At 38.5% G+C, this 19,443-nt stretch overlaps 1 protein-coding gene and 2 long non-coding RNA genes across 3 annotated transcripts; all 3 read right to left on the bottom strand.

Moving 5' to 3' along the window:
* Positions 1-2,666: 2,666 nt before the first annotated feature.
* Positions 2,667-19,379, bottom strand: LOC103511629. The gene is made up of 7 exons (XM_008476355.2): positions 19,272-19,379; positions 18,864-18,936; positions 13,141-13,229; positions 12,249-12,281; positions 10,395-10,537; positions 3,477-3,625; positions 2,667-2,956 (listed from the first exon to the last, which is right to left on the bottom strand). The coding sequence occupies exons 1-7, from the start codon at positions 19,308-19,310 to the stop codon at positions 2,667-2,669; spliced, it is 816 nt and encodes a 271-aa protein (XP_008474577.2). The 5' UTR covers positions 19,311-19,379.
* Positions 13,318-13,953, bottom strand: LOC113468431. The gene is made up of 2 exons (XR_003392186.1): positions 13,812-13,953; positions 13,318-13,367 (listed from the first exon to the last, which is right to left on the bottom strand). It is a non-coding gene; the product is annotated as an uncharacterized LOC113468431 (long non-coding RNA).
* On the bottom strand, positions 14,262-14,583 carry LOC113468432. The gene is made up of 2 exons (XR_003392187.1): positions 14,520-14,583; positions 14,262-14,390 (listed from the first exon to the last, which is right to left on the bottom strand). It is a non-coding gene; the product is annotated as an uncharacterized LOC113468432 (long non-coding RNA).
* Positions 19,380-19,443: the final 64 nt, after the last annotated feature.

Below are 19,443 nucleotides of genomic sequence, written 5' to 3'. Positions count from 1 at the left end.
TATCTCTTTGAAAACTTGGTCCTTGCAACATTTCCAAGATTTTGCAGACTGATGAAACACTTTCTTGTTTTGATAAAAATGAAAAAATGCATATAAAATGAAAAGAATCTTGATATAACTTGTAGGAGAGACGTTTCCTTCACGAACTTTTACTATGCAAAATAGAAAATGACATTTCTCTGCAGGTAGCAAAAGATTTCAAATTCAAATTTATCAAGAGCAAAAGAATGTTTTCAAATAAATTTTTAACTTTTTTTCAACTCCCGCGTCATTGAAAATTTTGTTTCGATTTTTTAGGAGGAAGAAGAAGAAGGAGGAGGAAGAGGAGGAGGAGAAGGAGAAGGAAAAGGAGGAGGAGGAGGAGAAGAAGAAGAAGAAGAAGAAGAAGAAGAAGAAGAAGAAGAAGAAGAAGAAGAAGAAGAAGAAAGGAGAAAGGAGAACAAGAAGAAGATTAACGAGAGTTAGAATTGAATATACTATGTCTTCACTTGACTTGGACTTATGAGGCGAAAAAAAGAAGAAGAAGATTATGAGGCGAAAAAAGAAGAAAATCCCCCCGTTTTAATAAAGTTAATTTTCAGAATTACAGGTATACGGGACCCAATTGGTAGTAAGCCCGGGACCCAATTGGTAGTCGACTACTTTAAGAAAAAAGGTCATGGGACCGAATGGGCGTTCTTCCGAAGAATGAGGGAGGAAAATGAACTTAATGAAGAGAGGAAAAGGGAGATCCTGCATAGACATTGAAATGCCCTCTCGATCCCTGAACGTTTAGGGGAGTTTTTATATTCCCCTTTTCCTTGGTCTGTTTCCGGGGGCAAATTAAATTCGATGGCCACAAAATCAAACTTTATCAAACTGGATTTAGGTAATATTTTGAAACAAGGAAAAAATATATAAAAAATATGAAAATGAGACCCTGCCATTTACCCCCCTGTTTGGGTATAAAACATGAGACCCTGCCGTGAGACCCTGACATTTAAAAGAAAGAACTTCTACCAATCTACTGCTACTGATATAAATAAGTAATGATAAGATTATTTATGAATTTAATAAATCAAAATGCATGAAAACTATGCTATTCCACCATCAGTACATGAAGAAATCTAAAAAAAGTAGGTAGAAACCTAGAACCGAAAGAATAAATTTTCCGCTGGTTATAAACGACCAGAATAAAATTTAATTTCAACTCTTCCCATAATATGAGCTCATTTTCTTTTATTCATCTCTGCTCTACATATTTTTTCCCCTTTTAGTTTCTTCGCTCCACTGTCCTACATTCTCACTTATGCACTTTTCTCCTCCTCATCTTCCTCTATTTAATCCCCGAGATAAAGTTAGAAGTTAGTTACCTTTGCCGTTTTTCTTCCGACATGTTTATCTGGCCAGAAGGAATAGAAAGAAATCGCATAAACAACAACGTGCAAGTGTAGGGGATAAAAAGCTACTGAATGCTTCTGATGATAATAGAGAAACCCTGACAACAGTATGTACGTACAGGATTCGATGGGGGAATTTCGTGAAAAACAAACTGATGTGATTCTTGGTGAGGCAACAGTTCATGTTAGATCGGAGTCTTTTGGGGACATTTTCAGTTTTTCAAACAATTTTAATTTTTCATCAGATGGGTAAGAGGCACAATACTTCCCTTGGAAAAGTTTAGTTAGTAGCGCGTCTGCCTTGTAAGCGCTAGGCCGCAGGTTTGATTCCCGCCCGGGGCGGATTTTATCCTGAACGAATAACGTTCATTCTCGGAACGTCTGGCTTTCTCCTATCATGTCTTCCTTCTCTCTCCGATTTCGCGATGATCAATCATTTAAAAAACGAGTAAATGAAAATTTTCCAGGGTGGAAAAACTCTTTTATACTTATAGGAATAAAAATCAATGAGCGAGTAACTATACCTATGTAGGTAATACAATCTAATATAAAACGGGCCGGGGTCAATGTCTCTCTCACAGACAATAACTTTTCGACAGGTGAAATTAATGAAAATGAAGGCCCAAAGCAGGATATTTGGTCTGAAATAACAAGAGAATATACATATGTAGTACCTTTATCGCGGCTTTAATTGAAGTCCTGTGCCCTAAATCACCAAAGTATGGAAAAGTATTTACAATTCCATATTTCAATATGATTCGTCCAAATTCAAAATTCTGCTTTTTCATTGGCTATTACACTTGTAAGATACTTTTCCATACTTTGGTGATTTAGGGCACAGGACACTTCGCTCAAATGTCACAAAGGAAGGTGCTGCCGTATCAATATTTAAAAAAAAAAACTGATCTAAAAATAGAAACCTAGGCTTTTAAAAAACCTCATAAATTACCCAGGGGGTTTATCCTGATAGAAAACGGCGAAATTTATTCTATTCTGGTCGATGTTTTCCTACGTGATTAATTGATTGTATTTTCCCCGTGTGTTCCGCTCGTATGCATTTTATACTTTATTGGTTTTGTATGCATTCGATGAAAGTACAGGCTAATCACAATGTAGGAATACAGGGTATCTATCGACTTCAGTGGTGTATTTTCGAAATCATCCCAAAACTGCCGAGTTTTAGAAAACCTCGGCTCTTTTACTCTTTTTTCCAAAGTCTACTTTAGCAAAAGTCTTTTGTTGAATGCAGGTTCTGGTTTTCTCGGGGTACACTAAGCCTCGTGAGGATTATAAAAGTGAAGAGCTGCTGGCTGGTTGAGATTCCAACAAAAAGGCAAGACATAGGTAAAATGCATCGTACACGAAGCGCAGGGGCGGAGGTTGATAGTAGAGAGGGGGCGGTGTGTTCCCATTGGGCGCACACTGAACGACACTGGCGGTGGGGCGGTAAATGAGGCCCCCTGAGCAGTCCGGAGAGCCGGCCCTGGTTTGCTCGGGGCTTTGAGGGGCCGTGCTGTAGCCTTCCAAACTGCCCTGGCCGTTACTCGAACCGTTCATGGTCTGGTTGCCGCTTGCGCCTGAAATTCAACGAACATGTACATTAATGTGGAGTCAACACACATCTATTCAGTAGGTACGTCCGATTTCAAAATTTCTATTTTATTAATGTGGAGGCAACACCCATCTATTCAGTAGGTACGTCCGATTTCAAAATTTATTTTTTTTTTTTTTTTTTTTTTTTTTTTTTCGGAAAATTTCCAAATCTTCATTTTCTACTGGGATGTAATAGGTCGTGGGTTCGATTCCCGGCCGGAGCGGATTTCATCCAACACAGATTATGTTCGTTCTCCGAACGGCTGGCTTTCTCTTATCCTACCTCCCTTCTCTCTTCGGGACGATAAGACTTTTAGTCATTCCAGTTCCTTCGATCTTATTCTTCTTCTTCCTAGCCTTTTCCTTCTGTCGGCGTTTCTTGTCAGTCTCTTTCAGGCAGCCCTGTTGTTAAAGTTCCTTCTATCAAACCACAAAAAAAAAAATAAAAAAAAAAATCCATCAATCCCTGGTAAGGAAGGATTATATACCGGGTCCGTCACTCACCTTGCTGCGGGAACTGTAGCGTATACAGGGTGTGCCTGGACACGGTAGGAGGGGGCGGGGGCAACGCACAGCCAATGCCTATGTTACGACACAGCGCCTCGATCTCTTCCCTATGCCTCTGCTGTAACTTCTCGAGCTCCATCTGTTGTCTGAAATGAGAACCAATATGAAATCGCGTCACAATGGAGCAGTTGCAAATGGGTTATCTCTCTTGACAGTCTTGACCAAGATGTTTGAGACTTGGGCACTAATCTCAACCAATGCGATAGTTTCCTTTTAGAAAAGAGGAGTTAACTTCAAACAATAAGTCATTTTCTCCAAAGTTACATTAGATATGGGGAAGACCAAAGTAGGTACGGGTATAAAGAGAGAGCTCAGAACCATCAGTTATAGAAATCAAACCGAGTGAAGAGTCTATTAACAATATTGAACCAAACAATTAGCCAGCCAACTTCTCTGCTGGCTGCACCCATTGTTAAATTTCTTCAAACATTATTACCAACCAAAACAAAAGGCAAACATTGTGTCGATAATATTGTCAACCTGAGGACCCCTGTGGTGGTCCATCACAATTTCTCTTTCTCCGTGTTATTTGATTTCAGTTCAGAGTCATGATCATCAAGTCGAGTGTTGATTTCATAACTGTGCTCAGTGCTGACCAGGGATGGATTGGTGTAACAGATGACAAGGGAAAAACTGCGAAGCAAGCCTACTAGGAACATAGAAGAACTACCTACTATCCACAATATTAATGATAATGACATTAATGACAAAATCAAAGCTCTTGATGTCCAGTTGTAGATACCCACGAACTGTATATTATCTGATGAGTCCAGAATTGACAGTTATAAAGCAATGAACTACTAACAACACTGACAGTGCTATTGTCATTGTGAAATAACATGGATTTGTGGAATCACAACAGAATCGTTCGTAATAGACGGGAGTAATTAAGTACATATCAAAATAATTACATGTCCATTAGTTTCCATGGTAACGAGATTGTCAAAGTCATGGGTTATTCAAGTGTTGAGAACGGTTTCATTGGCAAGGTAGGCTTGATTCTTGAACCATTTTTGTTTTTATTACGATTTCTAACAAGTACCATCATTACTGAGCTTGTAACTTTACTGTTTGTTTTGATAACAGATTATATTGTGGTGAGCAGTGGTTAACAAACACGGGAATCGTATTGAAGGTGTTCATGAAATGAAAAACGTTGCATTGAGTTCCAGTGAAACATAAATATCTTCAAAACAGCAGTTAAATATTTTGATAAATTCAAAAGGAACAACCAAGTAGGTACAATGTTTTTGACACATCTGATTTTTGTTTAATACAAATTTGTTTAAATCTGCTAAATATAGATACTGTTTCAAAATATGAAGAAGAAAAAAGTGTTCAACTTGCTGACCTATGCAAAAGCAGAAACATAAAAGTTCGAAGCGAAAATAAGGAAATAAAAAAAAATCCTTTTCCTGAAATGAAATTTTCCAACCTGAGGAAACATTAAATGTATTGGATGAGGTCGGAGGAAAAGTTCAATTTATTGTTCCAAGTTCTAAAATTTTTATTCGAAAATTTATAAGCTGCGAAAAAATAAAACAAAATTTAGTGCTTCGGCTTCCCTTGAAACTACGAAATGTAAAACTTTACAAAGAGAGTGATCAAAGTTCTCCAACCTTTCCAAATCATGCACTTCAAGCTTCAAGCACTTATAACTTTAATTCTATTGTGGTCCAGGTAGAAGTTGGTATTTTGCTCATTTTTCCTGCGACCAATGAAAGTTTTGAAGGTTCGCTGTGATAACCAACTTATGGACGGCTTTCAACTTTCAGATCTACTTACTTATTTCTGTGGCCCGATTTGCTCTGCTACCACCCGGTATGACCCGGGAATATGACGGGCGTTGCCCGTAACGGTCGATGTGTGGTAAAAATCACCAAGATAAATTTGTTAAGATAGGATGTTTAAAAACAGAAGAATGGTGAGACCTGTCTTCATAATGAGGAAGTGATTAGGTGTGAGAATAGTATCGAATTCCAATTCATTACTCACATATACTAATGGTCTGCTATTAACTATGTGTTCAATCTCACATAGTAAAGTAGAAAACTGCGTCTGTGTGATTCTGTATGTTCAATGTCTATGAATAGAAATACTTTTATTCTTTGAAAACGATTATAAACTTTAGTGAAGAAAAACGGTCGGTGAAAAAACTCAGGAGCAAATTTGATTTGTGTCTTCGGTGCGATATTAATGCCCAAAGCTTTGGTGTAAGAGCCGAAGTAAATAAATTTTAAATTAAAAATCTGTGTTGGTTCGAAAATCTCACAATTTTCGACAGGGGGGGTACTTGATCAAAAACCAAAGGTGTAGATAATTTTCTCAAGTTTGTGTCGAATAAAGGAGGCGACAATCGAAAAGTTACATTACTTTCCTTCCTATAGGATAGAGAATGTAAAAAAGGCGTACTCATAGGGATATTCCAATCTTCTGTCCATTGAAGTCTCTCAAATTAAAATATCAAAATAATACAGGTAACATCTCCGTCCGTGACACAAGCTCCGGCTTTTACGGATGGGTATACCATTTATTGAATACTTTATGTGTATTGAGAGATTTGTATCGAATAAACAAATAAATGGAAACTTCTTAAATAAAATAAACAAAACAATATTATTTTCTTCTTTCGGAATATTTTCTTTCGTGATATTTTATTTACTAGTAAGTTTTATTGTGATGTCATCAGAAAACATGAAAGTGTACTTGCTACAATTAAATTAAAATATCTATTTACATATTTATCTAATATTATTATTTATTTATTTATTTTTTGGCCTAAACTGCAAACATTAGGAGCAACATGAAGTCAGAATGTACAATGTACGTCAGCGAAAGTACCGAAATTACTCTCCCTGGTGACCACAACAAGTGAAGAAACTCTTCACAATAACTTAGGCACTCATAAACTGAGCATTGACTACTTATCTTTCTTCCAAGCCAAGAGTGACCAAGACACAAGTGTAGTTAGCGTCTCAATTGTACCTCTTCCGTCTTTGACTATATTATATAATTCAAGACTTGTTATTGGTTTAATTTCAAATGGTTCTTCCCTTGAAACTTCTTCTTCTTCTATGTTTACTAAGCGAAGTTCTACTCGTTGAAAATGAAAAGAAAAAGTCCCAAAAAAATGCCAATCGAAATTGAAAAAAAAGGCTAAAAACAGGGTGGAGAGCATAGAGCTTTTTTCTCTCAGCTCTATGCGGTTTGAATTCGTCGCTTCACTCTATCGTCACTTCCCTCTACTTGCTCGATGCTCTATGCTTCACTGTTTTTAGCCTGGGGAAAAACACAGGACATTCAAAATTCCCATCTTTGGAATGGAAAAAAATTCCACGAAAAAATATCCATACCTTACAGAACATTAAAACAGAAAATTAATAACACGTAATTTTTTCTTAATAAATATTAATGTAGGTACCCTTAAAATATTCACTAAGTGTGGACTCAACTTGTGAATTTCTCAGAGGAAATTTAACATTCAAACATTTGAAGAAGCTTAGGGGTGAAAAAATTCCAATACTATTTGGTGACGGATTAGTAATTGTCTACTAAACATGCTATTTTTTTCACATGCCGGGGAGTCGAACGGGGTACCTTGAATTGACCGCGTTATGGAGAGATAGCATGAAGGTTTTGTTATTCAACAAGATACAGCTTAAATATTATATCAAAACTTTGGCATTACAAAAAATTACGGTGAACTTCCGATTAAAGCCTTAATTTTCCACTTGTGAAGTTCACCGTAATTTTCGGACACCCTGCCAATACCTACAAGAATAATAATGAGACTTTATTTTGTTTTAATTGATACTCTAATAAAATATCAATAAAAATAAAATCATGAGAAGAACACAAGTCTTTCCTTAGCCAATCAGAGAGGGAGAGAGAGAGGGAGGGAGAGAGGGAGGGAGGGAAGAGAGAAAAGGGTGGGGGAGCTGGAGAGAAACATTTTAGAAGGAAGGGGGAGAGAGAGAGAAGCATTTCATAATAAGATATAATAGGAGAAAGAGAGAGAGTGAGGGAAATTTTGTAGAACAGAGAAGAGGAGAATGTGAGAGAGGGAGAGAAAGAGAGAGAGATGGAAAAAGAGAGAAAGAGAGAGAGATGGAAAAAGAGAGAAAGAGAGAGAGATGGAGAAAGAGAGAGAGAGAGAGAGAGAGAGAGAAAGAGAGAGAAGAGAGAGATGGAAAAAGAGAGAAGAGAGAGAGAGAGAAATGCGTAAACCCACACAAAAGGAAAAAAGAAATGGTAAGTCAATGAATTATTAACATGCAATGAAAACGAAGTGCTGCCTGGAAAGTTGTGAGACGTTTGTGCTAGGAAAGACAATCTACAGTGTGCTTGCAAAATGGGTGTATTGAACATGAAAAGATATTCTACAGTCTGTTTGTAAAGTAGGTCAAGAAAATTTCTAGTTGCATTGCAATCTTTCAAATATATGATGTCAATGTATCTGTGAACGATAAAGTATCGCATGCTCAATAAATCGTGAAGCATTTGAACATTTATGATGGCAGAGTGAAAAGAAGTGAAAGAAAATGAGATTCAATGTGTGTAAAATTGTATTTTTAGAAATTAATTAATCCAAATATGTAATGGTTGTGACTATAATTATTCATATATTGGTTGAATGAAATAATAAAAAAAAAAAAATAACAAATATTCCAAATTGTAGAAAATGTTTTAAAAACAGATTCTTCATTTTGAACATTGGACAGATACCTAACTCTCCAGATCCAGAGCTCTTTTCAAATCCAAATCATCAGACATTCAGACCACTGCATTCAGAAATTCAGACCACAAACGACTCTGCATGAGCCCGCACTCCTTACTCCAAGCGCAGAAAATATTGCCAAACGATTTTTCTACGCGGGGAGTATAAAGCGAGGCATAGCGAGTGCAGAATCGTTTGTGAAATAGGACCCAGCTCCAATAATGCCCTCCAGAGGATAAAATGAATATAAACCATGAGGATAATATAAACAATTACACTCCAGAAGAAAAAAAAAAAAAAAAAAAAAAAAATCATCAAATGCCAACATATCTTTAATCTACATGCTGTGTCTCTTGGCAAACATCATAATGATGTCAGTAGTGCTGTAGGTATCATTTATGTTTCCATAAATTTTTATCATAAAAAGGAAAACTAGGGAGCTCCATGATAATATCGCGTGATAATCAAATGAAGACATGATTTCCTTTTCAACATATTTTATCATTTTCGTGAAAGTCTTCTTCACTTTCTTCGCTATTCATATTAATAAAATTAGGATAATAACATCCTAACGCCAGCCACTCACTATCAGGTAGACCTGACGACAGGTACACCTGACGACAGGTACACCTGATCAGGTCTACCTGAGAGTGTGTATGCTCATCAGGTATCAGGTAGACCTGATGTGCGGACCTTTTAAGCCGTACCTGTCAGGTCTATCTGATACTGTGTGTGCTCAACAGGTATCAAGTAGACCTGACAGGCGGACCTTATCAGGTAAACCTGTCAGATCTACCTGATAGTGTTTGTGCTCATCAGATGTCAGGTATACCTGATCAGATGGACCTGTCAGGTCTTCCTGCTAGTGAGTAGCTGGCCTGAGAATATTAGGATGGGATGGATTTACTTACACTAGGCAGGAGAAGAATTAATAGGATGGCTAGGTAACTAGGTATTATAAATCAAAATTAATTGAAAACGGTATAATGTTGTTCTTTAATGTGAAACATAACACGCGACTTATTTTTACTTGGGTCAGAGCTCATAGGTCAACCCTTTTCTTCGCGAGAGCTTTCCGCTTACTGTAGGGTCTACATCTACAGTGTAGATTGCGTGATTGGTTAATTGAAAGTTCATTAACGACTTTAATAAGGTTAAACTTTTTTTAAGAGGTTTGATAGAGGGAACTATAACTGTTAGGTCTTATCGTCCCGAAAGTCAGCCGTTCCGAGAACGAACATTATCCTGAACGGATTATTTCATGGACACCAAGCCAGTGTTTTCATTGGCCTTTCAATTTAGCGTAGCGTAGGAACAACATTTGTGATAATGATAAGCATTCTAGCTTAACAAAACTAAAATCGATTTCCTTTTTCCCCTGATCCTTGTGAAGAGCAAACAAGTTTAATGCTGTACACAGTCATTTTGTTAGCTCTAATAATAATAATAATAATATTGAAGTTTATTTTGTATCACTTAGGTATTCCATACCTCGGCTGGGATTGAACCCACGCCCTCCTGTTTACCAGGCGAGCGCCTTGACCACTACACCACCGAGGTAGTTTTTCGATTGTATGCAGTTAATACTCGTTTTTCGATTGCAAATATTTCAACGGATTACTGTCTGGTGTTCTCGTGTTGACCTAGCATCTGTATGGGAAGTATTGTTTCTTCTCGCCCATCTGATGAGAGCCATACTACGGGATGGGTATGCTACTACACAGACCACAGGAGTTTAATGTAGCAGTTGTTTCATTGCATCACAAGCACAATGTACCTACTTAGAGCTGAATCCTCCTCGTCTAAAACTTCAGCTAAAGTTCGTGTAGACTGAGGAGGAATCAGCTCAGGTGCATGGACTTCATAGGCATTTTCGACATGTCGCGGTTTCGATTAACGCCCGGGGCGAACTTTAGCCTAACCCCCCTCCCGTTCTCTCTTCGGTTTCGGAACGATAAGACCTCCCTTTCAAAAGAAAAAAAAATCGAACCCAGCCGGGAATTGAACCCAAACCTGTGTAGGTATTAGGCCAAAACGGTTTACTTCTTGAGTAGTTGTTTGAGTTGTATATTTACCTCTTGAGTAGATGTTTGAGTTGTATATTTACCTCTTAGTAGTTATTTGAGCTGTATATTTACCTCTTGAGTAGTTGTTTGAGTTGTTCACATGAAGAGTCTGCCGTGGCTACTCGGTTACTCGTATTGCTGGGCACTAGGCTGGTGTTGATGGCACCCGTGTTGGCATTACTACTGGGAGGCAGAGAGGTGCTGATGGGGGGCAGATACTCTTCTGACTCCGTCCTACCTGTGATGAACTGGAAGAGAAATTGGCAGAAGGGAGGCATTAGAAGAGGACGTAGAAAACAAGACCCGTGCAAAAAGTGGGAAGCCACCCAAATTGACCGTAGAAAATGCGGGCCAAATGGTTGAAAATGAGGGAACATATATGTACTATAAAATCACTAGAAAGTAGGGATAAAACTTCCTATGAAATATTCAAGCTGAATGAATTTTGTAACTTTGTAAGAAATTGGCGTTTGGAATAGAAAAAATTGAAAAGAGAATCTCCATGGAAGGACCATTTTGGCATTCACGCTTGACTAATTTGAGGATAAATTTATCTTTGATAGTCCAATATTGATACAAGATATTCTATTTCAATTCGCAGAGACCGTTTGTAAAATTTTGCCTAAATAAATCCGTTGACCCAAATCCAATTTGTAGGGTAGTTGAAACCCCAAAAAGTAATTCTAGGGCGACATGAAATTCTACACAAGAGGACAAAAAAAAATTCTATTTAGAAACTCAGAACATACATTTTTCATATAAATGGTATACCCACCCGTATAAGCAGAGCTTGTGCCACGGATGGGGAAATGGGGTTTACTTCTTGAGTAGTTGTTTGAGTTGTATATTTACCTCTTGAGTAGCTGTTTGAGTTGTTCACATGAAGAGTCTGCCGTGGCTACTCGGTTACTCGTATTGCTGGGCACTAGGCTGGTGTTGATGGCACCCGTGTTAGCATTACTACTGGGAGGCAGAGAGGTGCTGATGGGGGGCAGATACTCTTCTGACTCCGTCCTACCTGTGATGAACTGGAAGAGAAATTGGCAGAAGGGAGGCATTAGAAGAGGACGTAGAAAACAAGACCCGTGCAAAAAGTGGGAAGCCACCCAAATTGACCGTAGAAAATGCGGGCCAAATGGTTGAAAATGAGGGAACATATATGTACTATAAAATCACTAGAAAGTAGGGATAAAACTTCCTATGAAATATTCAAGCTGAATGAATTTTGTAACTTTGTAAGAAATTGGCGTTTGGAATAGAAAAAATTGAAAAGAGAATCTCCATGGAAGGACCATTTTGGCATTCACGCTTGACTAATTTGAGGATAAATTTATCTTTGATAGTCCAATATTGATACAAGATATTCTATTTCAATTCGCAGAGACCGTTTGTAAAATTTTGCCTAAATAAATCCGTTGACCCAAATCCAATTTGTAGGGTAGTTGAAACCCCAAAAAGTAATTCTAGGGCGACATGAAATTCTACACAAGAGGACAAAAAAAAATTCTATTTAGAAATAGGACCTATGGGGGGGGCAGGGGCGTAAATGGGGGTGGCATCTGAAAAGAAAACCCCTAAAATAATTACAAAAACAAGAAGCGTTAGTACACAAACACCATTCGTACGGTAAAAGAGCCGCCACGCCGTTAGTAAGAAAATTTATTACGGTACGTACGCACGACCGTAAGGCCGTAGTTCCCACATGAAGAGTCTGCCGTGGCTACTCGGTTACTCGTATTGCTGGGCACTAGGCTGGTGTTGATGGCACCCGTGTTGGCATTACTACTGGGAGGCAGAGAGGTGCTGATGGGGGGCAGATACTCTTCTGACTCCGTCCTACCTGTGATGAACTGGAAGAGAAATTGGCAGAAGGGAGGCATTAGAAGAGGACGTAGAAAACAAGACCCGTGCAAAAAGTGGGGGCAGATACTCTTCTGACTCCGTCCTACCTGTGATGAACTGGAAGAGAAATTGGCAGAAGGGAGGAATTAGAAGAGGACGTAGAAAACCCGTGCAAAAAGTGGAAAGCCACCCAAATTGACCGTAGAAAATGCGGGCCAAATGGTTAAAAATGGGGGAACATATATGTACTATAAAATCACTAGAAAGTATCTAATGTTGGGCATGATGTAATGTCTGTGTCTCGTGTTATATGATGAATCTTGTATTTGTCTGTATATATCTTCATAATAGTAACTGCTTGTCATTATGTATTTATGTAAATTTTCGAAATTAAGTATTTGAAATTTTCTCATCAATTCCATTCTTTGATTTTTTGCTGTGTGAGGATACAGTGTCGCTTTTATTATTTTCTTATGAGCGGATTTTATTGGTTTTAAATTTGTTTCGGTTGTATAACCATAAGTCTCAAGTCCATATCTTATAACAGATTCGCACAGAGTTTTGTAAATCATTACCTTAATTCTTAATGGTACTATTCTCTTAATATACTGCATTTTGTGTAGAATTGAATTCAACTTGTTTTTTATATATATTGTCTGATTATTCCATTTCATATTTTTATTAAATTGAATACCCAAATATCTCATACTGTTTTCATTTTTTATGGTTCTACAATCACAAATCTCATGTTCTTGATTTGTCTGATCATTCTCTTCTTGTTTGTCCAAACATTTATTTTCGTGTATTTGAATACGAAAATTTTCCCGAGCATATTCTTCTTCTCGGTAAAAAATCGAGTTACCTTTCTCTCGATTTTAGACACAGCTTTTTACACATCACATGAACTAAATGGAGGGGGGGCTACTAAATGAGAGACAGATAGGGTTTGAGTGTAAATACAGGGTGGCTCACTTACCTGATTATTAGCGTCAGTCACCAGGGCAGACATGTTGGGATGTTTGACCACACTGAACCTTCCTTTCCTCTCCTCATCTATGCCGTTCACTGAGGGAGGGGAAATGAACGAGAGAGAGAGAGAGAAGGATTAAATTAAGACCTTAGCAGTTACACAGTGACGTCTGGGGTACGGCCAGGGGGTTTGCGGTCTTCTTTATCCTTGGAGGAGGAGGTGGAGGTCATATCCTAAGGGAGAGAAAACAAGGAAGATATCAAGTTTACAAAATACCTATCTAACAACAGGAGTTCCCGAAAATTACTTACTTAAAAAGGGAAAAAAAATATTACGTAATGAGATTATTTAATAGAAAACAATAAACATTATTTTTATTGGATAAAGGAATCATATTCAAATTAACAATGGTGAATTCGGGGTTTGAAAAGCTGTGTCCACACATAGTCGACGGCCATCGACTGATCTCGACTGGAACCGTCCACACTGCTTCGACAACATAGATTCACCTCGTCGATCGACGGCCGACTATGTGTGTACACAACTTAACATTATTTAGGTACTTTTCCATAAAAATCAAACAAGGTTTTAAACACATAGTTTAGTACTTGGCATCGTGAGGACAATATTGAGTTACTCATTTTGATAATGGCAAATAAATGGGTGAAATCACTTACGTGAGGTTTACTGGAAGATGGCAGAGGTTGAATAACGAGAGATGAGTCTGCTTTCATCACAACTTGTTCTGAAAACCAAGAAAACAGATTCAATAAGTATTCCAAGGAACAGAAGATATCCAAAATAGATAAGTGTGCCCAATTTCAAGTCTAGGAGTACAATGAAGGATAAAAGTTAGTCACGGGGCGAGTGGTACTCTAGGGCGCGTTGGTACTCCTGTGTCCCCCAGGGGGGTGCGTGCAGGGAGAAGTGCTGCTGCAGGTCTCTTACTGGATAGGGACGGTAGTAAGGTGTAGCAGGTGTGTCCTCCACTGCCTCGTAGTGCGTATAGAATGGATCTCGTCGGGAGAGGCGACGCTCATGGCCGATATTCTCCGAGATATCTGTCCAGCTCCGTGTCCGTGGTACAGGGGACAGAATGGAGGAGAAGTAACTGGAGGGACAGCTGTCTCGTAGTGCGTATAGAATGGATCTCGTCGGGAGAGGCGACGCTCATGGCCGATATTCTCCGAGATATCTGTCCAGCTCCGTGTGCGTGGTACAGGGGACAGAATGGAGGAGAAGTAACTAGAGGGACACTCAAATAAAACCTTGTAAAAACAAAACCTACTCAAATAAAAACTCCATCTATGTTAGCTCTTTGCTCACAAATATTCACATAATTTGGCGTGAAAAAAGATAAAACAGAAATTCCTGGAGAGGGACACGAAGCTCCGGGTATCCTCCGTCTGTATCGGGAGGGTTCATGGTGTATCGTATGATAGACATTGTCCGGGAGGTAGATCAGCGGACTGGTAACATGCTTCAGCTTTGCTTTGAGCAGATCTTTGGGTTCATGACTAGTAGAGCGTTGTAGGACGGACGCGATGTTCAGACTTATTTTCCTTGGGGTTTTCACTTTGGGTTGCTCCTGTATGAGATTATTATCACTGGACCAGCGGGTGAGAGGGGCTAGGGTGGTAGGCTCTGGCGGCGTTTGTTTGACGAGATCTATACCAGAGCGTCTGGTTTTCTCCTTGCGAGCGCCACACTTGGCAGCGTTGTCTGATGTTTGCTTCTGGAGTTGCTGCTGTAGACGCTTGTAAGAGGCAGTGACACTACTCTTGCGTCGTTTGGTGAGGGGGGCGGCGTGGTGTTGGGGAGGGAGATTGTAATTCTAGTGGGAGGGATATCACACGGAACACATTATAATCATTGCGGCGCGTGTGGCAAGTGGCGAGTAAATGAAACCCAATACTAATCATTATAATACAGTGGGGGAATAATGGGGGCAAATCATATTTATAATGATAACACGGACAACGGACATGACACAGAGTGTTTGGTGTGAAACTCATAGTGATAGAGTAGGACAAACAATATGGAAACTTGGAACTCTATTCGGTTTGGCTTTGCAATGTGTGAAGAGAAGCAAAACACAACATCAATATACCTATCAATTTACATGATGAATGGTAAGAATATGATTTGTAGAATACGGTGGTGGGGGGGGGGGGGGATAATGGGGGCAAATCATATTTATAATGATAACACGGACAACGGACATGACACAGTGTTTGGTGTGAAAGTCATAGTGATGGTGTAGGACAAACAATATCAATGAAAACTTAGAACTGTATTCGGTTTGGCTTTACAATGTGTGAAGGGAAGCAAAACACAACATCAATATACCTACACCTTAATACATGATGAATGGTAAGAATGTGAATATGATGTAGAATACCTCTTTGTGTGTACTTTAGCAGAAAGAGACATTCACCATCTTTTCCCCATAAAGAAGGCAACTCTTTTTAAAAACATTACCACTTGCAATAGTAAGTGGTAACGTTCAAAGCAAGACGTTGTTTAACTTTAGTGATACATCGGTCTGCACTCAGCCAATGGCTTTTCAGAAAATGAAAATTTCATCTATTTTATCGATAGTGAATGAAGTACTGCCAAGTTGTGTAGGAGTTTCAATAGAAAGAAATGAAATCAAGAAGAAATTGAACATTGAAAGCCAAAAGCATAGGTCAGAGAAAAGAAAATGGAGCAAGAAATCGGATCTTTCGCTTGAAATACAAATATGAAATGAAAAATCTCATTATGATCTGAAAAAAAGCCCCACATTTAAAAACTTGGGAGTAACCAGAGAAAAGAAAATGGAGCAAGAAATCGGATCTTTCGCTTGAAATACAAATATGAAATGAAAAATCTCATTGTGATCTGCAGAGAAAAGAAAATGGAGCAAGAAATCGGATCTTTCGCTTGAAATACAAATATGAAATGAAAAATCTCATTGTGATCTGAAAAAAAAAGCCCCACATTTAAAAACTTGGGAGTAACCCATCACCCATTGATTTTGCAAACAAAAATAATTCAGAAAGGTCTGGCAAATTTGCAGCTCTGGCAAATTAAATAAATTGGAGGACCCTTCACTTATTTTACAAACTTATTAGGATTTCGAAGCAAATGTACAGCTGGTAGAGGTTGAAGGCGTGATTTTAATATAAGAAAAGCTGTGATATCTATGTACAATTGTAAAAAATTAACCCTTACCTCGAGTGACACTTATGAGACCACTGTTGGCTTCGTCCTCGGTCGGTATTCCTCGCACAACTTCGGCTGCACTCGGTATTCCCGATGTAGAACATGAAGAGTGAACCGTACTCTGAGGGGACATCGTACCCTGGAATCAACCAATAGGAATTAGGCACATTCGAATTGAAGTAATTTGTTTCCATGAAGAAGGGCTCATCTCGCACAACTTCGGCTGCACTCGGTATTCCCGATGTAGAACATGAAGAGTGAACCGTACTCTGAGGGGACATCGTACCCTGGAATCAGCCAATAGGAATTAGGCACATTCGAATTGAAGTAATTTGTTTCCAGGAAGAACGGCTCATCTTATTTTTGCTATGAACATAGGCCCTTAATCCTGGGTACGATTGTTTTGAAATAGAACAGTTGCGCTTACTAGGGTGATGTTTCAAAGTCATGGAGCAGATTTTTTTTTTTTTTTTTTTTTCATTAAATATGAAAGTAGTGATTGCAGTCCTAAGGCCTTCAATTCATACAAAAACAAAAATGACTATAACCTTGTACCTATACAAAAAAAAGAACATTATTTACAACAAAAAATAGAAAGTAAAGTGTACATACAAAATGAGGGAGTAAACGAAGTTCCAAGTCACAGACTCATTGAAAAAAAAGACAAAAAAAAAATTGATACAAAAAATAAATAAAGACCGCACACCTCTTTCACACACACAAAAAATGAGAAAAATAACACGAGATGAAAAAGAAAATGGCTGTTGATATACAAAGCAAAACGAGTATGGGGGAAATTGGAAATGTGGACGTAATGTAAAAAAGACACACAAAACTATCTAAACATCAAAAAACCAAACTCCAAAATACGATAGGAAGAGAGGGGAGAACTGTCTACCACACACAGAACAGAACTGGGTCTCATACGAGGTCTAACGGGGATGGCAAAATGGGTTGCGTGTGTAAAAGGCTGTGTCTTGAAACTACATAAGTTTGGAATACATATTTCTGGACATGGTCTTCACTTGACTGGAGTGGATTATGGACTGTCCCCTATCTAATAGACGTTAAAAAACAAGACTATAGATAAAAGGACAGACGAGTTGATATATTTCGACCACTACTATGGCCATCTTCAGAACAACTAAATATTTTTTTTTTATTATTTTTTTTATTTAGTTGTTCTGAAGATGGCCATGGGCCATAGTAGTGGTCGAAATATATCAACTCGTCTGTCCTTTTATCTATAGTCTTGTTTTTTAACGTCTATTAGATAGGGGACAGTCCATAATCCACTCCAGTCAAGTGAAGACCATGTCCAGAAATATGTATGATATTGTACTTGACCATTATCTCAAACTAAACAAAGTTTAGAATAGTTAAAAGGACCTTGACTAAATTACAAAACGTTACGTTAAACGTCCGTAATATTAAAAGTTTGTTTCTTTAGAACTTGGCCCGATTAATCTTTATCTTTTGAAGAGGTTCCATAGAGGGAACTGTAACAGGCTTTTGTCCCGAAATCGAAGAGAGAACGGGATAAGAGAAAGCCAGCCGTTCCGAGAACGAACAACTGGTTAGAACAAGGTTTGCCCCAGGCGGGAATCGCAGGCGGGACCTAGCGCTTAGAAGACAGACGCGCTACAAGCTAACGAGGCAGACGGATTAAAGATTTAGTTTGTCCAGGAACTATCATATTCTTCTTCTCGGTAAAAAATCGAGTTACCTTTCTCTCGATTTTAGACACAGCTTTTTACACATCACATGAACTAAATGGTAATTTTGGGGGGGGGGGGGTATTGAACCCAGAACCTCCTGCATAGTAAGCAATAACCAATTTTTGTCAGCCAATGTTAAACTAGGCGTTAATGGGTGAAACAGATAAACACTCACATATTATCAACCGAGTTCTGCTGGGACAGTTTACTGTGGTCGCTATCCTCTGTCCTTGTCTCACTCGCGTCGTCCTGTATCTCCTCGTCCTTGTCTTTCTCCTCGTCCGGCGCCTTCACATTGTCCCCCACCACCACAGGGGACACCAGGAACCGGGATATCTTGCGGGACTGAAAACAAGGAACAAGTGAGTTCCAAGTTTTAACTTGACAAAAAAACAAAAAATCTTTTCTAGTGTGTGTGTACCTATATATCTTCGGGCAACCTCTCGAACAGTTTGCCAGATTTTGGTATCATTTGTCAAAAATGTTCGACACATGACGGAAAATTTAGGTGGTTATGGACAAAACACAAAACAAGGCTACTCACACGACTTTCCTTGTCCTATTGAATGATGCTTATTTGAGTGTTCTTTTACCCTAACTTTTACAATATCTCTAACCGTTTTGTCGCATCCTTGTCACATTTGACAGCTACATGAGAAGCAAGAGCGTTACGACCGCTGGACTAACCATTTCAAACGTAAGGCCAGCCACTCACAATCAGGTAGACCTGACGACAGGTCCATCTGATACCTGATGAGCACACACACTATCCGGTAGACCTGACACAGAGAGGGTTTCACTTACCTACGTACGGAGTATTACTACTATAGTCTTCGTCTTGCCTATATGCTGGGAATGCAGGGTAGTCTTCCTGAACCTGAAATACAGAGAGAGGAAAATAAAACACATTTGATTTCCAGAAAAATCTTTCCAAATAATATAACCAACTAACCAACCTCAGTGGTGCACAACAGGGATTTTCCAAAACGTGGAATTTTCACTGATCCAATACAATAACTGATTCACAAGGTTACTTCCCTTGATTCAAAAATATATCACACATGGCCTTGCTGCTTAGCGTGTAAATAAATAAATAATATATAAATGGAAATTCACAAAGTTACAGAGTCCTCCATCAACATGCCAATACAATAAATTTAATGGTATTTGGGTCCTATTCTACTTAAAGTAAGAAAAAAAGACAGTTCTTACCGTGGGAGAATTTTTCCCCGTACTGTTGTTCGTGGGCATATTTGAAGTTATCTGAAAGTGTAAAACAAAGAAAAACAACAAGTTTAATTAGTACTGTCAAACTCTTTTGACTCCTTAGTTAACCTATATAACCTCAGTTTTAACCATATAATAAGAAAATTATTTGACCTCA

This window comes from Diaphorina citri, unplaced genomic scaffold, assembly GCF_000475195.1.
Source record: "Diaphorina citri unplaced genomic scaffold, Diaci psyllid genome assembly version 1.1 scaffold734, whole genome shotgun sequence".
Classification (NCBI taxonomy): Eukaryota; Metazoa; Arthropoda; class Insecta; order Hemiptera; family Psyllidae; genus Diaphorina; species Diaphorina citri.
The sequence above is the reverse complement of the archived record's forward strand: the minus strand, read 5'-3'. Positions and strand labels throughout refer to the sequence as shown.